Genomic DNA, 25,061 nt, shown 5'->3' with positions numbered 1-25,061 from the left:
CCACTAGCCCTGCAGCACCTGGTGCTAGCCAGGCTGCGCTGCCGCCCAGACCCTGAGAAGCCAGCCAGCTCCTCGGGGTGCTGCCCACCACCACGTCCACGGCTCTAATGGCCTGACACCAGCAATGTACTAGCTAATTACACAAATAACTAGTTACAATTTTTACACCCTACAGCAAGTTCCAAACAAGGCCATTTTGGGGGCTGGGGGGCTGGGGGGGAATTTGGTTTTTCTCTGCCTTAGTGTTTAAAATGACTACAGCAGCCTTGGCCCGCTGGCACAATGACAACCACCACAAAATGCCTCACAGCACAGGTCGGCGCTGCAGCAGGGAAAGGGGGGATCTCAGGGATATGGACTCCCCAGCCAGCAGCACAACCTGGACTTTGACTGAGGCCATGGCTCAGTCAGGCAGCAAGCCTGGGTTTAAACTCCTAGTCCTGACCACAATCAAAACACTATGGAGCAGGTAAACTGCCATACTGGTTCCAACAGACCCCAGAAGTTTCACACTTGTTCTAGCTGTTCTAAAAACACCTTTCTCCTGGCCAGCTGTGTGCCGGGCCAAGGACTGCCCATCCTTACACTGCTGGCATGAAATCATGAAGATCATAAATGCATGACCAGTACCACTGGCTTCTCCAGTGAAACTGCAGGAATAAGTTCTGTATCCACACAGTATCCTGGTTGAATTAGTACTCCTGGATGATCCTGTGTTATACAGCACCAGTATTACTAACAGTAAAACCATAACCTGGAAAAAAAAAAACCAAACATTTCCTGCTGCAGTGGCAGGCTATAAAGTGGAGAGTTTGTCCTTTGGTAAGTCTCCTGGTTCTCCACTGGCTAGACGTGGCCAGGTGGTCCTTGATCAAAGCCCATGTACAATGTATTTAAACAAGATCTTATCCAGGGCAGCCCTGTGATATATAGTGCTCCTACAAACATTACATTACTGCCACAGACATCCATCTCACGGCAGCATCCAGGCAACAAAATATGGATTTCATATCAAGTTCCATGATAACGTGTAATCTGAACCCCACGTCTCCTTTACTCCCACTAGTAAAGCTATTTACTTAAATGTCTATTTGGAAGGGAACACATAAATATCAAGTATAGGCTAGGTGAGTGTCACACACCCCCTCCTGGCACATGGCTGGAAAAGGCGTTCTAGGCTTTCATCCTGATTGGATTCTCACAGTGTCCAAATATTTTGGAGCTATCCTTTCTTACGGACCGACATGCAAAAGACAGCACACCAAGCTCTCCAGAGCACTTGCCTCCTAGGCTGTGGCAGGGAGTTACGGACCACGTACACAGGTTAGACAGATGTGACACAGGCTGAAACAGAAACTGCTGCTCCCTCCAGACCTACAAAACTTCACCTCTCATCTCCCCGTTTTTAAAAGGTAGGAAATGTGCAGTTCGGATGACAGCCTCCCACAGATCCTCAATCCACTGATAAAAGCACAGTCTGATCTCTCTAGCCCAAAACAAGAGGCAGAGCCCCTTTTCTGTGGAGGAAGAGTGTGATACCTCGTAAGACAGGCACATAACGGGTGAAATCTGAAACGGTGCTTTTCCAATTCCCTGTATGATAAAAGCCAAACACAACTGATAACCCTGAGCAACTACTTGTAAGACAGAGAACAGAGCTCCTCTGAACATCTGACTAAGATACCTGACCTGTACTCTGTTCTGCGGGAGGACTTTGATATCCAAATAACAATATAAACTGTTTGCTGGGCTAGTTTTTTGGTTGCAGGTTTGGGGTTTCAAATTTTTTTTTGGGTGGTGGTGGTGGTGTTTGTTTTTTAAACAAAGTGCTATTTATGAAGAAGCAAATTGCAGCTTTACCATCTAATGAAATATTTCACTTTTTTTTTTCTTTTTGAAACTTTCTCTGCATATAATGCTTGCAGTGTATATACTTAAAGGTTTGTTATCTTTGGATCTCTACAAAATTTTAATATCATTTAGGAAATAAAAATACCCAAATAGAGGAATGACTTAACATTTTACATGTACATATGTCAAACGCCTCAACAGCTATGAAGTACAAACTTACAAAGTGCACTTCCTCTCTACTGCATGCCAGTTCGAGTCAAAGGAGGGGTCAAGACACAGCTCAAGCTCTTTTGCCTTTACACAAAGCACAAAATGAATGCATAAGGAGAATTTAGATCTACTACAAATAATCTGAAGTTCATTTTATTACTGTTTTCTACCAGCATTTTTCATTCTTGGGGGAAAAGTAATTGGTGCTGGAACAGGACACAGCTGGTAAGTAAAGCAGTTACACAGGCTGCCCCATCCCTTCAGCAAGATCAGAAAACAAAACTGGAGGAGGCAACCATAGCTGTTAACGTATTTCAGATTCAAGATCTGATGAGCAATTTCCACTAAATTCCATGGGAGTGAAGGTCGCCAAACCAGACCACAGGTTTTAAAGACAAATAGAACTAACAAGAGCGACTGCCCTGTAGGAGAGGGGTATGCTACAGTTACTGCACGGGGCAGCACATGGAACAGCAGCAGCACATCCCAGTTACCTGCGTACCTGGTCAGCGCAGAGCTGTTCTCGGCAGTCAGCATTTTGTCCAGTAGAGTTTTAAGCACCTGCAAATGAAAACCTAATGCTTCCCCGTAGGGGATCATTCAACATAATTCCTCTATTACAAGAGCTTTTTCTTAATAGTCACAATCTACATTTTTCTCTTCGCTTTATCCACTCAGCTTTATTCTCTGTCTTTTCTCAAATGCATCTGTCTGAGTAATAATCCCCTAAATAATTTGTCTTCCTCCTCTGTGTTCCCATAACATTGAGTAGATTACAGTGCCTGAACTGTAACACTAAAAATTTCCAATGAATAGTTTTAGCAATAAGGAATTAGGTATTCTAATAAATACAAGGTTAAAACTAGGGGAAATTAATTACCAAGCTATAGATCAATGAGCAAGAGGTGAAACTGCTGAAGAGATGCTCTTATTAGATTATCAGACTCAAGGCTGATTTACAGTTTTCACTGTGCTTCCTTATCCATCATTTTTATAGTATGTAGAAAGGGTTACAAAGCACAAATTGCCTTTTTTTAATTAACGTTGAAGTTTTAAATAGGCTCAGATCAGAATAACCAGGCCAGGTTATATGTTTTTTTTTTCCAAAACATGAAACCAGAAAACATATTATATTGATTTGGGAGAGCTGCAACAGAACTGAATAATACAACACACTTGTCAGCCTGCAGCTTCCTAATGTGCTTGCCTAGGATTTGCCCAGAAATGACAACATGCCGGGGAGCAGCCCAGCTGCAAAGGTCCCAAGGGTCTTTGTATATGTATATATGTATATATGGCAAGCTACATGAGCCAGTGGTGTACCTGTTCAGCCTGGAAAACAGCAGCTGATGAGTACCTATGAAGAGGACATCAAAAGACAGAGCCAGGACTAAGCTGAAATAAGAGAGGGTCAGACTGGGTTTAAAGAAAAGCTCCCCCTCCTCCCATCGCCAGGAGGGCAGTGATACTTGGGAACAGGTTGCCCTGAGAGGCTGTACAGTCTCCATCCTAGAAGTTTTCAATATGAGGCTGGATTAAAGCCCCGAGCAACCTCATGTGGCCTCAGAGTTGACTCTGCTTTGTGCAGGAGGTTGGCCAAGACCACTCCTGAGGTCCCTTCTAACCCAAACTGCTGCACGAACCCAAGCCCGGCTCAGGATACAATAATTTTGACAGCCAGCACAGAAAGGACTTTCTGAATTGTACCCAAACACAATTCTGCCTTTTCCATCTCTGAAAGGGATGACAAACTGTAGGTCAAGCTTACACAAGAGTTCCTTAAAACTTTCTTAACCTGTTGGTATAACATAACTCAACCAGTGGCTCAACAACATTGGCAGCCAGCTTACACCAGTGCTCCTGCTAGTGACAGGCAAGGTAGGAAACTGTAGGAACGCGTGCTTGTGTGGCCACCTGGGCTGTGGGGATGCATAAATTAAACTGAAAGTGGCAATGAAGATTTCTACATCCTGAATATTCTCCAGAAGAATCCCTCAGCTTGTCCAGGGCCCCTGGCAACAAAGATACAGATAATCTCAAAATAATCATTAAGAAAAAAATGTATGAATGTAGGCATTTTAATATAATGTGTAAACAACTTCAGCCTCAGAGACACGATTCACTCCTGAAATAAGTGATTTTGCAATTACAGCCCACGCTAGAGGCTTTTCTAAGGAATATAAAAGTTGCACAAACTCTGAGTCTGCTTTTACTAGCCATTCCCTCATGACAGTTGTAGTATCGGGATCAGATCTGGACTGCAACCAGTGTTTCATTCTGTCTTGTAGCTTCATTGCTACCTCTTTTAAATACTTTGATGGACATAAACATCTCTTCACTGTCTGTAAGGGATACCAGGTTCTTAGCACTACCATGTTACCAAAAGTAAAAAAGATAAGGAAATAATCTTTTAAAATACTAAGAATAACTTTTAAAAATTATTATCTATAATTTTCTTTTCAGCACAATTTAAGCAGTTACTATAGCTGGAATGAATTATAGTGCATTGCCAGGATTTTCAGAAAAGGCCCTTCCACCCCAGAAAAAGTTCAGTTGCATTCTGCTTTAATGGTTCTTGGCAAGCTTGCCAAAACAAAAACTATTGTTTTTGTACAAACAGAAGTAAATTTGATATAAATAAAAAATGGAACTTTATGTGAATGAAGCAAACATCAAATTCCTTAATCTTCAAAAGAAATTCTGTCCCTGAATAATTAACTATGATATATTTATAAAACTAGAATAATTGAAAACAGAATTCTAAGTTGATTCATGTGGACTGCGCTGAAATATTTATTATTGCAAGTCCAGAAGATCTGTCTGGGTTTTGTCACTGGAAATGTCTAAACTCAGTGTCCAGATGTTTATTTAAGTTGCTCCCACATAGTTCTAATGTCAATTACCAGGGGTTATCAGAGAGCATCACTGTGTATCTTCCTTGACTAATATTCTCATTTCTTCTGCATCTTTGATGTTTTCTTTCATTAAAATTCCTGGCTCACAGCCACAAAAAATCTGCTGCGCAGGCAAAAATACTGGTCTGCAGACATGACACATGATGATGCCCAATGTCTGTGCAAGGATAGTATTTATCATCGGCTATCGTTTCAGCAGTACTATAATCAGTACAAAGCCAATTTAAAGCAGCTCAGAGAAATACATGTGAAATCGAGGAGTAAGAACTTCTAGCCAACATGAAATAACTTGGGTCAGTAAAGAAAATATTATTGCATATAATGAAGATTTTGTGACTCGGGGTGGGGGGTGGGGGTCCTTCAGGAAAAAGCCAGGAGGAAAGCCAATGACAAAGTAATTTCACACATAATTACAAATGGAATTGATGGATCTGTAACTCTGGAAACCACAATTACATCAAGACTTTTATAGTAACCAGGAGACAACACAGGCCACACGTAACAGTGACTCAAACTGAAAGAGATTATCACACAGTCTCTGAAGATTTCCTACATTCAAATGCAAAAAGTTGGCTAACACAGCTCATTTATATATATATACCTCTGTGTGTGTGTGTGTATAAAAACATCTCTCTCCCTCTCTCAAATCTCTTGCCCCAAATCAGTTGGTTCCTTTGGTTTGTAGGCAAATTCAGGAAGATTTATTTTTAAACATTTGTAAGAAAATCAAATTAAATCAATACTAATTCAATAGAAATGGAAACAGAGATATAAGATGGCTGGAGAAAATAGTGCTGATGCCACACGTTAGTACCCAGGTAATAACACCGGGTTCCTCTCGGTGAGGAATGTTACCCATTTTAGTACTCATAGATCAGTAAGAGACAGACACCTTGTGACTTCAATGGATAATGGTCTCTATGACTTGGAAATGTCTGTCTCATTGATTATGTAATTTACTTCTCCCCCTGCACTGCCAGTTTGGGAAGGTTCACCCACCTACCGGACAAAGCCCTAACAGCTAAACAGTCAGATTTGCTGAGAGTCATCCTCCCTCACAGAGATCTTCTACAAATGGTGTCACTGTACCTCCAGATTCACCTCAGCCTATTTAAAACTGAATCCACAATCAGATTGCAATTCTGTGTGTGCAGTAAAAAATCTCATAGCTTCTTGCGGAATTGCAAGTTTTGTCACAGAATTTGTGCTCACAGCAGCACAGGCTGTATGCAACCTGCATGCACTGGGAGGGCAGTGCAGATGGTAGCTTCAATTTGGAGACGAATGCAAGAGATCGCATGCTGTTATAACCAGAGCTACAGTACTCCCACCACTGTTTGACTAACCTCTGAGTAAATTTGATGTGTATGTTACCAGCATCAAGTAACAATTGAGAAAACATTTTGCAGGGGGAAAACAAACAAACAAACACACACACACCCAACAGAAGGAAAACACGATTTTGCAACTGACATTTCTATTCAGGAGAGGTGTATCTCCTGTTAAGTGCTCAGCTTCGGAGACTTGGAAAAGCCTTGGACTACAACTACTTGCCACATTATATCACTGCCTTGATCTAATAAGCAACTGGATTAATACCAGCTGTGTGGATAGAGGGAGGAAATATGAATATGTTCATTAAGCATTATAGCCCCACTTATCTCCCGCATGACTTCAGTGGAGATGTGCCAATTTGTGCATGATACTATTATGGTCCCCAATATCACACCTAAAAGCAAGAAATGAGGCTGTCACTTGGTGCAAATTCTTACAAAATTCTCTGTCAAAAAAACCTCTCGTACTTAACTGCTGGAGGACGCAACCACTTGTATTTGGATGATTAGAAGTGAAATATGTAGTTAAATGATTCTAGCAAGTTGAGAATCCATTTACTTCCCATACACATTTAACTGTGCTCGTTTGTGTCATCTCTTCACATTCCGTAATTGGTTCACAACTTTTATTCACAAATTCCCTTGCACACAGAGATTAAACAAAACACAGTCAATATCCCAGTCCAACAGAGCGCTTGCACATAAATGTTCCTAGAGGAATCAAGCTTTGACTTTAGTACATGCTTTCATGCTTCACCAAATCAAGGGCCAATTTCATAAAATCTTAATAACCAAATGATCAAAACAATTGCTTTAAACAAGAGATGACTAAATGCCTCTAAAGCTTTGCAAACATATGGAATAACAATTACAGTATTTACAAAGGAGTCAAATGGAGTTAAGCACTCATATGCCATGGAAAGTCAATGTGAATATGAAATATTTGGACTACAGTCAGCTAACATTTGCCTGCCACAGTGTCAGCAGTGGCACAGCACTGCAGAAGTGTGAGAATAAAACATAACCATCAGCTTACTGAAAAAGAAAAAATACCACAGCAAAATAAATGTTGTTTTCACACAGCTGTCTTTTCTACTTCCCTTTCCCTCCCAGAACGTGGGAGTTCCCAACCTAAAAACAAACACTAGGAAACCAGGAAATCTCAGTGGCGATATCCACACATACCACCCTAAGAGCAGTGGACTTGCAACAAAATGTGAACCACAAGCTCAGGAAAAGTACAGTTTAGTTAGCACCTCCCTGAAACAAGACCACAGCACGCAAGACCTACTCCCTGAAAAATTTGTCCTTACAAGACACTTCGGAGAAATTACCCTTCCTTCTTATACTGCTCTGAAAAAGAAGCAAGGCTGGCAAAGCAGAGAACAGCCACCTTCTCCTACAGCAGAGTCCCCAGGGTAGGGCACAGGTGCTTTCAACACAGGACTCCCATTCCCTGCCCCCTTTATGCCATTCCTTTGATGTAAGGGGCCAAGAATTCATTGCAATTCCCCTGGCCCAAGGATACTTCTTGCAGGCACTAACTTGCTAAGGCAGATGATGAGCCAGATGCCACTCAAATTAGGCTAAATTGTCCAGGACAGGGTCCTGCTACAGATCAGTTTCACCAGCAAAACTCGGCATGGTACACAACTGAGATACCAGTCAGCCTCCAGGATCCAGGGAATACAAAACTACCAGCCAGCCAGATCTCCCCTAACTCCAGCTAGCCAGGTCCTACCTCCTCCACGAGACTGCTGAAGGCTGCCAGCTTGTGGTGTGTCAGTGATGGGGGAATCGTCTGCACGTCCATACAGAAACCCCCAAACTACTGCCCAGGGCTGCTCATGGAGAATGCACAGCCTTTGCCACGGCTTCCTGCTCAAGTTTCAATTCATCAGTGTGTGGTGTCTGGATATTCCTTTCCCTGACTGCTGATCCCCTGTCCCAGTGGCATGTTCAGAAATTACACAGCACAGAGCCACGGTTTTCAAATTCTCTCAATTTGCAGGACCTGTTTCCTCCACACAGGAGCTTGCAGCTTACTGTCACTTACCATTTTTTTTTTTTTTTTTTTGATTGCATGGCCCTTAGAAGCAGCCCACAAGCCATCAGACAGAAAACTACTAACGGAACTGCTGACCTATCAGGTCCAACTCTAAAAACCACAAAAAGCTTGTGCATCTTTTCTACCCTTAGTTACTCATATAGTCCCCTCAAATAATTAAGTACAGCAGCATTTAGGTCTTTCTTCTTTCAGTGTTATTTCCCAAATACTTAACATAAATTTTTAGGCTGCTAAATCCTCTAAAGCACATTATCACCACAGGTAGCAAACTAGATTGCATGTTTTCTCCCTCAAAGCTTACAGCTGTGAACAGAAATTCTTGTTACAGTGCTTTTCTTCTGTGCAGTTTGGGGATCAGGTGCTCCTAACGATGCATAAATCCAGGGACTGCCGCTGCTGCTGCACAGATACCTGCCTCACATGCTCTTGGACCTGGCAGCACACCATTTAAGCTCTGTCTCTGTGCCATCTTTCAGGCCTGCACCATCACCCACCTTTGGTCTTACAGATCTTTTCTGTCCATTTGCATTCCCAAAAGTTTTCTTTCCCTGTATAGCAATTGTTTCCTCACTCCATCTCCAGTGTTTCCCTAATAGAGAACTGAAACAGAAGGTTCCCGTTTTCCCCAATATTGACTGCAAACATTACATGGTCAAAACAAAACGTTATTCACACGAGGAACTTCAGAAATATATTATCAGTTCTTTATTTTCTACAAGTTTAACAGCCCACTCCAATAAAACGGTCCACTCCCCAAAAAGACAGCAAGCTCCCCAGTTCTCAGTGTGTTTTGAAATGTTCTGGAACTAGAGAACAGTGAAATACACAACAGCAACACCATATGCTCTCAGAAACTCAACTCAATACGACTAAACCATTCCATGATTCACCCTCTTACTCTAACCTTTTACAAACATCTGGATCGCACACCTCCTTAACATGGGACACTCTTCACACCCAACTCTTTGCTTTCTTATCACTCACAAAATCTAAATTCCAAGTACGTACCTGTGCTCAGAACCCAGGACCAACAACCTCTCATGAAAGCTTCCAGACTTTGTACCTTATGCTTGGTTTTGTACTCACACAGCACTGTGCTGACCAGCTGCTAACTGTGTAACAATACATAATGCGCTTCACCTGTTCCAACACTGACTTTCCTCACCCACCCCCACCCCCCTTTAAGGGTGTGAAGTTTGCCCATTCAGGGGATCTGCTTTAGCAAAGTCCGAACATGCTGAATGCTATCAAAATACAGGTCAAGAAAACTGCCTCAGCTTCACAAACTTTAGAGAGCAAAAGTAAGCCTTAAGAGTGCAAGGGAAGAGCATAACTGTAGTTAGCTTAAGAGAGTGATCAGCAGAAGCCCACATTAAGCTAGATTTCCGTAATCTAGAAAACAAATTCTCACCTGTGTAGTTTTGCATAAATTCCTTCAGCACAGAAAACCCAGCATGGAAAACCCACACGCAGTAACTTAAAAAGGTGCAACAGCACAATCGGTATGGGGACAAGGGTGATGGTAGTAACAAAGGGGAGAGATGCAAACAAGCCTGAAAGGGGTAACTTGTGCTTCATGCAACAGCAAAGGCAAAACCAATGCACTTCTGAGGCTTCTTGTCCTTGAGCAGTACCACAGACGATGGCAAATGGCAATCTGAGCAATGAGCTGCACCCACAGAGGCAGAGCCACATGCTGAAGGAAGGCTCCGAGGGCAGAAATGCATACAGCTGAGGAACAGATGGGCCATCAGCGTGGGTGCTGAGGGATGAATGGGAATCAACCATGTAATCATAGAATGGTTTGGGTTGAAAGGATTCCTAAAGATCACCTAGTTCCCACCCCACAGGCAGGGACACCTTTCACCAGCCCAGGTTGCTCCAAGCCCCATCCAGCCTGGCCCTGAACACTTCCAGGGACGGGGCACCCACAGCTTCTCTGGGCAGCCTGTTCCATGACTGACAATGAAAATGTGCCAAAAAACAGTGCTGACAGACAAGCGATGGTGAGAAGGTGGAAAGGATGAAGCAGGACCACAGAAAATAGAGAAAAGAAGGAAAAAAAAAAAAAAAAGGTGGCAAAAAGGAGGATAGTAAGGGCTGGAAGTGGCAAAGACCTGCACAGTCTGCACCAAAATAGGAAAAAAGAAAGGAAAGCCTCAGCAAGAGGGCAGCTATGGCAAAAACATAAAGACATTCAGGTTTCTGCAAGCTGCTCAAGTGACCCAGGTGCACAGCTGGTATTTAGATGGAGTTACAGAAAGCAAGAGAGGACAGCAATGGCAGGAGGATGCATGGCATGTGGTACAAGTTAAATGCAGACACAGGCAGCGTATGTCACATGAAAGGGTGGTGCAGGGACACAGAATATGAATTTGCTTTATTAAGAGGTGAATAAATCTTATAAGGAAAAGGGAAGAGCAGAGAGCTGATGAAAAGCCAATGAATAAAGAGAACCAGAAACCTGTGAAAAGGTACAGGAAAGAGGGATCACAGGTGAGCAACAGATGACCTAGTCAAAAAATACAACATACTAGCTTCATAGCAGTTCCACCTGTCAAACTGCATTGCTGGGGTATGAACTGTGCCACAGGAAGTGCCTGGGAGAGCTTGTGGAGCATCTGGGAGAGCTACTGCCTGCTAGCGAGGTGCTGTATGCACTCAAGAAGTGGCAGAGACTTTCACCCCCCATTTCTAGATGATATCATGCAGCTTTTTGAATGACCCACATCTGGAGACACCATTCCTGCAGGAATATGTACACATCCAGGGAGAGCCCTGCACACACTGCTGCTGCAGCATCTCAGAAAACCGGTGCTGCCAGGCTACACAAGGAATCTCTGAGGTTAGTTTTTTAGAACAGAACTCACACTAGGCTTGGAAAATCCTAGTCAGCAGTGGAGTATCAATTGTGAAATACTTTTCAGCTACATTTTTTATCTTTCAAAATTCATATTAAGAGGCAGAAAATGTTATTGTACGGAAGATTTTTTTTTATCTTCAAAAAACAGCTAAAACTTCAAAATACACAGAACATTTTCTCCAAGAAAACCAGAGGGCGAATCTCTTTAATTTACAGTATCGGACTATGAAAAAATAGTATTCCAAAGTATGAAAGCAGTGTACAAAAATATGGAAAAACACCAAGACCTTTAATAAAAATATTATAGTCTTCAGATCAGCTTGATCTCTTGATGTGCTTTGCAGTAATAACAAAAAATGAAACAGCAGAGTTCCTTAAGCCCAAACAAAATCTGAGTTACAAAATAATTTGAAATTCTTACCTATTTACAACATAAGGGCAGAAAGTGTTATTTTAAGGTGCGGGCACAGAAACAAGTTCTGATGCATTAAGAAGCCAACTTACAGCCTAACTGCCACATTATTTATTGTAGCTGTGCTGGCATGTATTTTCACCACATGGTAAAAGCAGGATAATTTTAAACAGATAGAAGTATCTCACATTTATACAAGATGACCTTTCACACATGCAAGCAGTTCACAGGCACCTTAGCTTACTTTATGGACACCTGTGCTGATGCCCTTTGCAATCACATTTCTGCACAGAAGAAACCTTCTCTCTTAGATGACTCATCACAGCCTGCAAAAGTGTATTCAAGAGCTCATTTTGCCATAGCTGAAAACTATGAGGCACTCCGTAAGGGTTAACTGCCCCAAGTTCTCAAAAACCAGCCCCTAAATAACACTGGTGTTACCATTTAATAACACTTACATCGAACCCTTCCTATAATTGCAATGTTAAAATTTTAAAAGAAAAAAATGACTGGATCAAGCATTTTCAGTATGTAGGTTTGGGTTTTAGGAAGTACTGCATAAATATCAGTTACATGGCTCATCTCAGACATCCCTTCTTGAATTCAGTCCTCTGCTGAAAAATAATCTTCATCTCTTACTTCTCTGTATTGCATTGAGGCCTCCCCCTCTGGTTCAAACCTGAGCATTTTTATATTCAATCTCTCCGCAAGCTTCTGTGCCGCAAGCTTGGCCTGCATTTCCTACACGAAAGAAAGAAAAGAAAAAAAAAAAGAACATAACTTAGAAAAAGTGTTCGTTTGTAACTTTTGTCGTGGTGGTCATGAAAAAACTAATATACTGAAGCATAAACTTGACATAATAGTATTAGTAATTTCAGTGGTCGTAATTACAAGTTTTACTAACTAGCAAATTTCAGGTTTCTTTTCACACTTACGCATAACTGTGCTATTGACATTTGAAGACCTTTTTATAAGAGTTTAAATGCTCCACGTGGCAGTCCTCACACGCGATACACTAACCATCAGCTCTAACAGAACAAAAATCAGTCCACATAAGGGAGCAGCTGTGCACCATAACCACACAGCAATGGCAATGCTTGTCATTCAGCTACCTCCACAAAAAAATCTGCCTCCATTTTCAAAATAAATTACCTCCCTTCAAGTGTCAAGATGACTAAATTAGCAAGTGCTTTTAAAACAACAAGCAGCAACAAACACTTTTACAATAGCATCTGATTTAAACATTAGCTTGGCACTCCCTGGAAAGTCAAAATCAAAATCCATTACAACAGAATGGGAAGAAGCTCAGAACTCTGATTCTTCAGGTGCAGCATAAATAAAGGCAAACGCAGACACCTGCTTGTTTTAAGAACAACAAATACTGCCAGGCCTTCATCTATGCAAGGGCCAAAAACTCGTTAAAGACTAACAGACAAGGTAGACATTTAAATTTCTAGTCAGAGGCGAAGTGAATGCAATGAAGTTAGCATATCAACACATGTAGAGTAACAAAAGATTTTGTTTAATGCAGAAATTACAGTTTCAGAAAGGCTTACTACATTACTTATATTGTTAAAAGAATCAAACACAAAAAAGTGCCTTTCTCCAAAGTCTGCCCATTTCAATTTCACCATCAAATTAATCAGTATGAAAAGAACCCTTTATGCTTTCTTATTTAAGAGTTATCCCAATTACATGATTACTTTTCAAACCAAATCAGAGATTCGTACCTCATACGCTTCTTTTTGCTGTATCTGAATCGCTATAGATTCCTCTATGGATAGCAGCTTCGCAGGGGAATGGTGAAGTGGTGGCAGCCGAGCTGCTGTGATGTCATTCAAATGTTTCTTATCTCTAAGTCGTCTTTCTTCACTAGTAATTGAAAAGCCAGATCCCCCAGGTGACTGACTGGAGGAGGAACCGTGCGATGACCCACTTTGCTCTCCTGACAATCTGGAAGAGATAAAACATAAAAATTGTGACCCAAATTTGCAGTACAAGGTTGAACAACTTCCGTTCCAAAACTCGTTACTTTCAACATGTAAGAGCTGAAAAGAAATCTGAAGTGTTATGACAACAAATAAAAAAATCAGCAGCACTCAGAAAAACTAAAAAGATTTCTCTTCAGACATGCTACTCCTGATAGCGAACAAAAAACTTACGCCAATTAATTAGCAAGCATGAAATAGCAATGCTCTGGGAGCCACACAGAGTATAAACTCCTGCTGCTACCAGTGCAGACAATGTGAATTGTAGTTTCTCAAGAGGTGCAGGAAAAGCAAAAGGGTACCTGCTGCTAAAGCTCTACGAGTTCTAGAATCGATCCACAAGGAAGTTTTGCCAATTGTTTAACAGTTTTGTAGCTTAAGCTATGAAACTCTATGGAGATTCATAACAGTCGTTTCAAATGGGCAGAACAAGACCACTGCTTAATATTGAGATTCTGTGGAACCTAATGGTAAAGATCACACAGATTAATTAACCTTGCATGTCAAATGACTTTAAATCTCTTCAATCATCACAAGAAAATACACCCACCATGCCTGTTCTATACCATTTCCAATTTTTACAAGTCAATTATTTCACAAAAAGTTTTCCTAGTCCATAATACTTACACATGTGTTTTAAATTTGCTTTTTTTTATGACTGGGTTCTTGGATCTAGCCTCTAGAACTTCAATATAATGTGGTGTCTTGGGGTGCACGTTTCCAAAGATATTGCCCTTATGTTTAGCCACGTTCTGCTCCTCTTCCAACACTTTTTCACTATTATCCCCATCTACAATTGTAATGTTTCGAAAGGCATCAACCAAAGTGTCTTTACTGTTGTCCAGAGCACCCGTAGTTTCTCTGCCATCCTCAGTATTGCTCTTAGATACCTGCTGTTCGTTTTTCAGATGACTGCTCGTGGCTGACTTGGGGACAACGTCACAGAAAAGACTCTGATCTTTCATAACAGTCTTGTCTTTATCATTTTTCCTCTTAGTTCTTTGATTTTCCAGAGCTGTATTTGTGGCATCTGGCTCAATACATTCTGCCTCCTGCCTTTGGGAAGAAGTCTCAGAAACTTCTTCAATATTACAGTTTTCATGAAAGACTGAGGAATTGTCACAGTTTGGTGTGTCCTTATTTAGTATAATTTGCTGTTTGCTTGTATCAATCTCCTCTTGCTTCACCTGAAACTCCAATCTGACAGCAGATAACAGCTCAGCCGTCCTCGCTAATTCTTCCTCTTGGAAAATGGCAAGCGTCAGCTTCTCAGCAAAATCGGAGATCTTCTTACCCTTGTCTGGGAGCCTAGCAATGAATTTCCTACGGCCAAAAACAAACCAAAATTATTCCACAGGGTAAACAATCCTGTTTCAACCTGAGATACAGAACTGTTTTGTAAGAACAGTTAATGTGGCAGGTTTCTCAATCTAACATTAAGTTTCTGACTTACATATTAGGTTTCTGAAAAGCGGTGAGATGCTGAGCACTCGCGGCCTCAGGGGTCCGCTGTGACAAAGTCACCAACACGTTTTTCTCCTGCTGAAAGGCACAGCCGCTGCCCTGAGCGCTGCCGGCTGCGGAGCTCGTTCCGGATTGTGCTCTCAGGGAAGTGCACACGTTTTCCTGCCCGTACCCCCTGAGCACAGGCCCCGCACAGGCGCTGTGACCCCCCCCAACCCCCGCACAGGGCGCTGCCAGCCCCCCCGCACAGGGCGCTGTGACCCCCCACCCACGCACAGGGCGCCGCGAGCGCCCCCGGCTGCCCGCCCGCCCGGGTATAACGGGAAGGACCCCACGCCGTGCCCCCGCAGCCTGACGGTGGCGCGCGGCCTCCGGCAGCCCCAGCGGGGCCGGACAGGCACAGGCGCGTCCCCCGCCGCCTCCGCGGGCCGGGCGAGGCCGGCGGCAGGCCCGACCCGCTGCTCGGCCGCGCCTCCCCTCACCGGTCCGCCAGCAGCCGCTCCTGCCGCCGCAGCATCTCCCGCAGCTCTGGGAGGCTCCGGCCCCGCAGGTCAGCGCCGCCGCCCGCCGCTGCCATGCCGCCCGCCCGCCGCCTGTCACCGGGGCGGCCTCCCGCGCCCGCCGCCGCTTCCGCAGCTCCCTGCGGGCCGCCATCTTACCGGAAGCGACGGCAGAGCGACAGGGCCCGCCCAGGCGGAACGCGAAGGCCGGCACGGCCCCGCCGCGGGGGCCCGCGAGCGCGGAGACAGCCGCGCCCAGGCAGGCGGGGGAAGTGCGGGGAAGGGCGGGGAAGTGCGGGGAAGGGCGGGGCGGGGCGGGGCGGGGAAGGGCGGGGCTCCTTCCGGGGCGTCACGCACGCCTTGAGGCGGTGCCCGACGGCGGCCGCGCTGCCGGTGTCCCCAGCCGCGGGGCGGGGCGGGGCGGGGCGGGGCGGGGCGGGGCGGGGCGGGGCGGGGCGGGGCGGGGCGGGGCGGGGCGGGGCGGGGCGGGGCGGGGCGGGGCGGGGCGGGGCGGGGCGGGGCGGGGGCGGGTTGCAGCGCCGGGCTCGGCACCCTTAGGACCCTTCGGTGCCTCCCGCAGTACTTTGCGTTGTCATTTCGACAGCCGCGCCCCCCCCCCCGTGTGCTTGGCAGCCCCCCGCGGAGGGCCAGTTCCTGCCGAGCGTGCGAGCTGCACTTTCAGAGACTTGTTAACGTTTTCTGTACGTGGCACTGACTTGTGCCCATCAGAGACCCCACGTTCTGGCACGATGCAGACGGAACCCAGGAGCTCCGACTGCCGCATGGCGCCGGGCTGCCCGCTTGGAACCTTCCTCACCGATGCCAGTGCCACAAGCCTTAGTCAGCCCGCTGCGTCCGGTAGCAGTAAGGTTATCAGCCAAGCGGTGGCTCCCAGGTGGCAGAGGTCAGCCTTTTTAAATCAATCCCAGTGGAGGTTTCTCGATCCAGGCACTGGTAGGGGCGTATTTCCCAGCGGCTGTTAACGCGTTGCTGTACGGGCAGGACGCAGGGGACCTGCCGGGCCGCAGCGGGGAGGAAGCCCCGGGACGTGGCTGCCGCCCCGGGGATGCGCAGCTGGACGCGAGAGGAACGGCTGAGGGCCGGGGAAAGGGGGTTAATCGAGCGGGCAGGTGCCCGTGGGACACGCGCCAGCGCCAGGGCGAGGGAAGCCAAGTTAAGCCACTGGAGAGACGGTTTCGCCGTCTGTTGTGCGCAGCCTGGACCACCTCCCGTGGGGAACCCCTCGGGGAGGTTTCCCTGAGGGCGCAGGGAGAGGAAAAGGCCACCAGCTTCTCCCGCCAGGTGACCCACTGCTGAGGGACACAAGTGCTCCGAACAGCTGCCTCTGCAATGCGGCCTCAGCCTGCGCCACCTGGGTAACACTTACGCATCTTTTTTTATGCAACAAGGAGCACTTACATCTTGCTTTTTAGCCTCTTTCTCCTGTACAGATCAGAGACAGCGGGAAGGCTGGGCATGGAAACTGCACTGCTCCTGCCTGCGTGGCAGAGTCCAGAAGGACTGACCTCATTAGGGCACTGGTCGGCACCTGCACAATATAATGATGGTTCATTATCTCAGTTCAACTTCTTCACTGTGAGGGTGGTGGGACACTGGCCCAGGCTGCCCAGAGCAGCTGTGGGTGCCCCATCCCTGGCAGTGCCCAGGGCCAGGCTGGATGGGGCTGGGGGCAGCCTGGGCTGATGGGAGGGGTCCCTGCCCATTGTGGGGGGGTGGAATGAGGTGGTCTTGAAGGTCCCTTCCAACCCAAACCGTTCTGTGATTCCATGAACTGCTGTTATTACATGTACAGAAAAGTAATGACAGTATTTACAGCAGGTTTCAGGTTATGTACTAAACTGCATAAACATGAAAAAGAGCAAAAAATGAAGATAATAAAGTCCTAATAATGTGACTGCTGGGAATCGCGACCAATCATTCTGTAGCCCCCCATGTAATACCATTCACCAAGTCAGTATTTGCCCAAGGTCATTGGAAAGGAGTATTTTTCATCTTTACAGTTCGGGAGTGTTACATTTTGGAATACCATAGTCTGTTTGCAGGTAACACACAGTTCCAGAATGACGAACGCATAGCTGAAATTTGGAAGGTGCCGAAACAAATATGTCCTTGTTTATGGAGAGACAGGCAGCATCTAGTTACAATGCAATCTAGATAGTATCAATTTAGATACAAATGTGAAGAAGGAAAAATAGATTGAAGCTTTCTCAGTCCAGGAGCAGAAGTATGGAGCACTTGTGAGAGAGGAAAATCATATACTTGGGTATTGCTTGCTCTGGGGCGAAATACAGGTGTGTAGGAAAATCCTCACTAGCCACCCTCTGAACATGAGTAATCGCCATCCAGCAATACCTACTACAAGTTTACTCTTCAGGCTTTGCTCTTGCTTCTCTTTGGAGGCTTGACAGTGATTATTTGCAGTACACAGTCATGTTTTTATAGTTCTCCTCAGAGCATTCTTGATTAGAGGTTTTATTTTTTATCAATTTCTTGAATATTTTGATCAGCATTCATGTGAGCCAAGTCTATAACAAAACTGGTGGGTTTATTATTTCTTGAGTAATGGGCTTTGCTATGTTTCTCACTTAGGACATTATCTCAAGAGCTATTATTAGATACAGTTTTCAGTCAGTCTGTTTTCTGTCACTAGATATCTAGAGTTAAATATAATTTATTCTGCAATAGCGTGGCTGGAATTACTATGCAAGTTAGTATTATTTCTACAAGAAAGTGAAATCATTAGAATGGCAATGCAGAAGAAAACCAGGTATACTAACAAAAAAGAATAAACTGCATGAAGAAAGCAACAAAAAGCAAGGTGTGACCCAGGAGTATTCAACTTCATATATAGTATGGTTAGAAAGAAAGGAATTAAAATAACTATCTTATTCTAGCAAGTTTGGTTTTTTTTAATAGATTACATCAGTTACAAGAAACACTGCCACACACATTTGTGTCTGAATTTTTAGTATTTCTGTTTTATCAATGCCAGTTAGGACTAGGCTGATGTTTTCTAGTCATATGACGTTTTGCTGGAGGTGGCCCTGAAGTACAACTGGCTGAATTTTTTCAGGTGGAAAATTTCCTGCCAGAGATATCTGAGTCTGCCTCAAATTGGTATTAAAAGTAAAACTAACACTCGCTTCTTTTCTGTTAAATGAATAATTTCCATTGTCCTTTTCTCCTTTCTTCAACTCTATAAATACATAAATGTTACTTCTTTTCACTGGGAAAAGGGGCAAAAGGTACTTTAGAATGTAGGTTTTGAGGGGTAAAAAACTACTTTTACAGTTTCTCTGCTCCTAGGTGGAAATATTGAGGGGCAGGAGGAGAGAAATCCAGCCACACATACAAAATAAACCACCCCCAAATTACAGAAAAAACAGTATTAATATTTGGAATTTAAATTAATAATTTTATTTTTTTAAAAAAACCTTTTTTAATCTGCATGATACACCTTCACAATAATTCATTTTATTTTCCTTAATTTAAAGAAAATAACACCTCCCTTAACCTTTTTTCTCTAAAAATGTCCCAAACACTTCAAAAGTGATCCTATATATGCTTATACCTATCAACATCTGGGTTTTCATATGGGAAGCAACAGATTATTGTACACCTACACACCACACGCACCTTTACAGAATATTGTAACCTCACAGATGTTCACTTCTATGTATTTTCTCTGTAACCACCAGGTCCCTTTTTCTTTTGAGAATTTTCACATACCTTAAGTTGCAGACGGCTCCTGTCACCTTGTTTTCCTGTGTTTCTTCCATGTTCTAGTGCTTGAGGTAGGGCTGGAAGGGCCTTAACTCATCAGGTCTCTTGAGCACATTTCTTCTACACATGCAAATAGCCTCAAGTGCTGAATGGGAATGAAATAAAATATAAGTGGAGTGTAACTCAGCGTATGTGTCTCCGTTCTGTGGAGCAGGCATCTCCTGTACAGAAATACAGACTTCATGCGGGGAGAACTTACTTCTTACCTATTTGCTCATCTTTCCATGTCTAAAAGTCTTCAGAATTTAAAGACTCTCCAAAAAGCAGTAATACCCAGCTCCCAGAATGATATGTTGTAGATTCAGCATTGCTGATCTCAATGAGATTTTATGAGGTCCTTTGGCGATCTGTACTGAATACACACGAGGAAGCATTATTCAAGTCAAAACCTTCACATTCTGCAGCTGAGCACTGCAAACCAGGCACACTGCAATTGTCAGCTTTGCATGACCTCGTCTTACTTAGTTGACAAGTAGATTGTTTCATTGCGACAGTCTTAAATCTTTATTTACAGTGAGTGGATATAAACTGTTAAAAAAAAAAAAAAAGGGGGCTACAATCATCCCAATCTCATTATGCTGCAGCCTGGAGAGCATCATCCCAGACGCGTTCAAATGTTATCTGTGGGATCTGAAGTTCGGTTTTTTTTGCAAGAGCTGCGCTGCCCAGTTCTTGTTTATCCTGTGCAATTCAATAGTTCTTTATTTCATCTACTTTTGTTACTTGGCTTCGAGAAGAGTCTTTAGTCTTTAGCAAGGGAGTGTCTTCCTGTTCTCAAGAGCCCATCTGCCAAAGGAAACACGGACAAGAACATCAAGCCTCCAGAGAAACCGCTTTTGCATTCATACATGTTTTGAACAAACAAGATTGTGTAGAGTAAGCGTTCGCAAGGTTCTAAGTTAAGTTTAGTTCTAAATGAATGTTGACACAACAGAATAGAAAGTTTAAATACAATTATTTATTGCAATTTATCTTTTCCATGTCCTACATACAGGATATATTAAAAGCATACAACATAACTGCATTTTTTATACAGCGTATATGAAAACTGTATCCCAAAATACTTTCCAGAGTATCTGGAATAAATCACAAAAGAATACTTGTAATCATGATACAAATGCAGTCATACAATTGACTTGTATCCAGTGCACTTTCTGGGACCTACCTACATGGCTTTTATTGTTGTTTACAGAAATTTTACTAGTTTCTAATGTTATGGTGCTAATTAACCCAATCTCAAATTGACAAAATTTACACTGAAGTGTTACGGTCTTTTCATTGAATTTGTTATTATCTATGCTAATTTACATTGCTGCTGACTTGACTGGAAAGCTCTACATTTTCATGTAACACAATTACATAAATACTGTTCCTCTCCTGTTCTTCAGTCACCAAATTTAGAGCAGTCGTCCAATCAAATTATGGTCATCCAGCTCACTGCACATCAAAATACTCTTAGAATATTGCATAGACTTCAATCCCTATTTGGTTTAGGGAAAAATACAGAAAACTTTTACAGGAAAAACTTAACACCTTGGTAAATACCTGCAGCCTTGGTAAAGTCTTGAGCTGATAAGTATAATTTTGCAAGTCTCAGAGCTAAAATAGCTTGCAGTATTTTCAGAGGAGATCCTCAGGAGTGTATTAAAAATAGAATGAACTTCCCTTTGAAGTCGGTGTCAAACCAGCATTTTTTCTTACTTCATCCTGCCCTCTCCCACCATTCACTGAGCACCTCCCAGTCACCGGGTGGTTTTCTGAATTCTGGCCAAAACCAGAGGGATAAAGTATTTTTACTTATTTAAACTTGTCAGCTGGTGTCTTTTACAACATCTTTCCTTTTACTTAAAAATATCACCTTCATCCCTTCATCTTAACTTTGAAGGTAACTTTCACAAACCACGGTTCGGAATTAAATTCCTGAAATACCGAGGGACTACGGGCACACAAAGTGCTACACGGCATTGTGTCATGAGCTGCAGCTGCATCCCATCCCTAACGGACATTAATATGGCCAGCTGGGATTCATTTTTAGGGTCTTTCTGTTGAAAACCAGACACTGTCCAACTATTTGCTATTATCAGCCACGAGAGGGAGGTGTGATCACGCAAGTACAAAGCTTATCCGTGAAATTTCGAGTTGGGTCATTACCCACCATCTTCTGGGTCCATCAACATACACCTCCCATTTAAATGTGTTCTCTCTTATTCATTCATGATCTTAGTTGATCAATCGCTAAATGAATTATGTTTATATGAACACATTAACCGCTACGTGGGGAACTTTGTTCAGCAAACTCAGTCTCCCAAATTGGATCAGGCGTCAAAACTTCAACCACAAGTCCCCAAGTACCCTACACGCTGTTACGATTACAGCTTCTCCATGTGCCAGCTCCTTCCACGTCTCTGGTACTCGGGTGCGAGACAATTCTCTACTTCGCATAACGACAGGGTACTTTGGGGGCTGTTTTTACAGGGAGCAGGCTTTACTCCTGGGGACCTTCTCTTCAAGACCTTTCCCACTCTGCAAGGGTTTTGCACCTCATCTGTGGGAGAAGCTATTTAAGTAAATGCATGGTATGTATGACACCTGTCTACTAATGTGACAGCTGGAGGGTTTTCTTCGCCTTTTTGATATCTATGAGATCTTCTGCACTCCCTCATCACATGTAAACTGAGTTTCCTTCTAGAGCTATTAAAACTAATGATGTAGGTTTTATTTATTCTTTTTAAAAGAAATATTGAGCAGCTGTTAATGCTTGCGATTTCTATACCAGTGAAGATTATTACAGGCTTCCTTCACACAGTAGATAATTACCTTTTTGTGAATGGCTTTGATTGCAATTATTTCTTGAATTCTGTGCATAACACAATCCATAATACTGTGTTTGACTTTTTAAGAAGAATGACAATTTTAAGTTCTCAGGAGCTGAACATGACACGAGTAAAAAAAATAGCTTCCGTGCAAAGGATGATCTGAGCACAAAAGCTGCAGAAGTTTGAGCTTCCCATTTTATTCTGTACACGCTTTGGTTATATCAAGCAATTCACATTCCTGCAAGGTACCTGTACCACATGAAAACATCCTTCAGTCATTCCTCCAGTACAGGCTTCTTTATTCCGTAGCTGTGCTGTTTCACTACTAAATAAACAAACTTCTCTAACAAATTCAGAAACCCATGAAATAATACAGGAATAAGATTTGGATTATGAGGTCAATATTGCTATTTTAAATACAACTCTACTGAGTATACTTTATTTGAACAGACAGTACTGAATTTAAGAACTGGCATTAGACTGGAGATAAAAGCAATCACTTTGTGAAGCCCTGTGGCAAGGTGAGTACCTCCTGGGATTGACATTCAATGCAAGAACAATATTAATCATACAAAATGTAAGTTGTTTGTTTTCCATAGCAGTTACCATAATAAAAAAAAAATGCCCTTCAGTCATGTTAATAGAACTACAAGAAAATATTCATAATTCATTTTAGTTCAGTAAGACTGGGAGATCAAAACAAGATGTAAAAAAATACCCTATATATATATTTAAATAAGTTCAGTAGTAGATACAGCCATTCCTGCTGGTACTTTGAAGTCAAGGATAAGATTTTAAGTGCTTTGGGAAAAAAAAATTAAAAAAAATACTCAAAAATCAAAATCCTGATTCAGGATTGATATTGCTGTAGGAATTGCAGGGACCGCTGCAGGTTGCTGTAGGCAAAAATCTGTTTAATGAAAACTCCTTCCTCTAATGGAAAAGTAAATAAAACAAGTGACAGGGATTTTCCTACACAGTTACTATTGAATTCATCACCAATAGTCACTCTGTCCTATGACTGAGAAAGTGCAAACCAGTGCCTCAGTCCAGCAAAGCAAAATCCATTAGCATCTGCTGTATCGCTTACTGTTTTGAGCAACAAACACGATATTCATGTGCATGGTGTTGAGGGAGTTGTTTGAAGCAGTCCAGTTGCATCTCTCCCTCCCATCAAAAGTGTGCTAGTTAGGAGTGAACTTCTTCCAGGTGAAGAGAGCTCCCAACTACACCAGGTCTGTCCGACAGGCTTGAACAGCCCTCCCAGTTTATACGCGGATGAAGGGGGAGCTTTCAGACCAATACCTTCTGCCAGCACAGTTTCAGATACTGCTTCGAGTAGTATTGAAAATAAAACACATTAAGCTTCATTACACAAACAGGATTACAACACAAATGAAGAAAAAACCCCACGTACAGCTGTACAAGTCCTTCCTTACAGGCATTTGAAATGACACATTGCACTAGACAGCTTCTGAAGAAGCAGTAACGACTGCTGTTTCACTCATCCCGCTTCTTCCGTATCCCACTCACAGTTAATGTCAGTGGTAACTTCAGATATGAAGTTACTAAAAAGCTGCTTTCAGGATAAATTTAGCAAGACTCCATGCTGCTGTTCTTCTCTATGACTTGATAAAAATTTATCTAATCAAGCTGCAAAGGTGCAAGATATTTGCTCATATTTATAAAGCAGGCTGACTTGAATGCTCAAGATGTACTGTTCTTTGTGCTAAATTCCAACACCCGCTTGAACGGGGTGTATGTCCTCACTGGCCTTGCGCTTTCAGGAGATCTTCTGTTCTCAGTACTTGTACTGTTAAGGAGACAAGAAAAAGCTTACAGAGTTAATGTCAGAGTATCAGACTGCTGGGCTGGAAATGCCACTGCAATTAACTTATGCTTTGTTATTGATATTGACAGGCTAAAATTAAACTGTTCAGTGTATTTGATATGTTCCATATTTCTTTTCTATAATGCCACAGAGTATTTGATGAAAACCGTGGCAGATACTGACAAGTTTACATGCAGGCATCTGCTGGTGCTCACGTTGGAACGTCCAGCAACACAGTTACTAGGACTAAGGATCCTGCAACAATAAAGACAGCAATATTACATTTAAGAACACGATTGTGAAGAGTAATTTCATAAAATCTAAGCTGCATAGAGATAAACTTCTGCATAGAGATAAATCTCAAAAATAGAAAAACTATCAGATAGGTAGGGGCTGTGGTTACATGCAGAGGGCCCCCAGAGAAGACAACAAAGATCACTTTCTGTTGGCACCCTGACTGAAAAACACCAGTTTTGAGGTTTCAAAACTGATGCCATTAAAATATGCTCTAGGCTGAACACTGAAATTAGTGTCTTTTTAAACTGGGAAAGAAATTTTAGTTTGTATTGCAGCTTGCTGATTTCATATGCTAATTTACATTCCTCAACCTAAATGATTTAATTTGCAGGGCCATTAAGACAAACAGGTTTACTTGTTGGTAGTAGTATGTTGTGTATGGTCCTTATTTTGGTCCTTACCGTGTGCATGATCCTTATTTTGGTCTCTGGTTTGCCTTCCCTGTGGTGACACGGGGGGAAGGCTCAAGGGCCAGTCTGTGACCTTACTGCCAGGGCTGGGCGCAGCCCTGCTGCAGGGTTCGGGGCTGAGAAGGGGGAGCAGAAGGGGAGGCACGACACCCCGAGCTGTCCAACGTCAGGCTGCCATGGATCAGAGACAACCGCTCCAGCGCAGAAGTGGCAGTGGTACTGTGCTGTTTACTTGGCAATCTCCCATCTAAGGCTGGGCTATCTCCAGAAGCTGCTGGAGCCCTAAACTCTTACTGTT

The 25,061-nt window shown here is 43.2% G+C and overlaps 1 protein-coding gene across 4 annotated transcripts in view; it reads right to left on the bottom strand.

Moving 5' to 3' along the window:
- Positions 1-9,060: 9,060 nt before the first annotated feature.
- Positions 9,061-25,061, bottom strand: part of LOC119151702 (myocardial zonula adherens protein) — an 82,101-nt gene continuing 66,100 nt past the window's right edge. For 3 of the 4 annotated variants that reach the window (XM_037395916.1, XM_037395917.1, XM_037395914.1), the window contains one exon: positions 20,918-24,038. In XM_037395916.1, coding sequence (XP_037251813.1) covers positions 23,933-24,038 — 106 coding nt within the window. In that variant the 3' untranslated portion in view covers positions 20,918-23,932. Of the gene's footprint in view, positions 12,395-13,383; positions 13,607-14,268; positions 14,965-20,917; positions 24,039-25,061 lie in introns of those variants that run through there. The other variant, XM_037395918.1, reaches the window with a different exon arrangement.

The sequence above is a fragment of the Falco rusticolus genome, chromosome 7 (assembly GCF_015220075.1).
Source record: "Falco rusticolus isolate bFalRus1 chromosome 7, bFalRus1.pri, whole genome shotgun sequence".
Taxonomy (NCBI): domain Eukaryota; kingdom Metazoa; phylum Chordata; class Aves; order Falconiformes; family Falconidae; genus Falco; species Falco rusticolus.
Note: the sequence above shows the minus strand (reverse complement) of the source record. Positions and strands in the feature narration are given on the sequence as shown.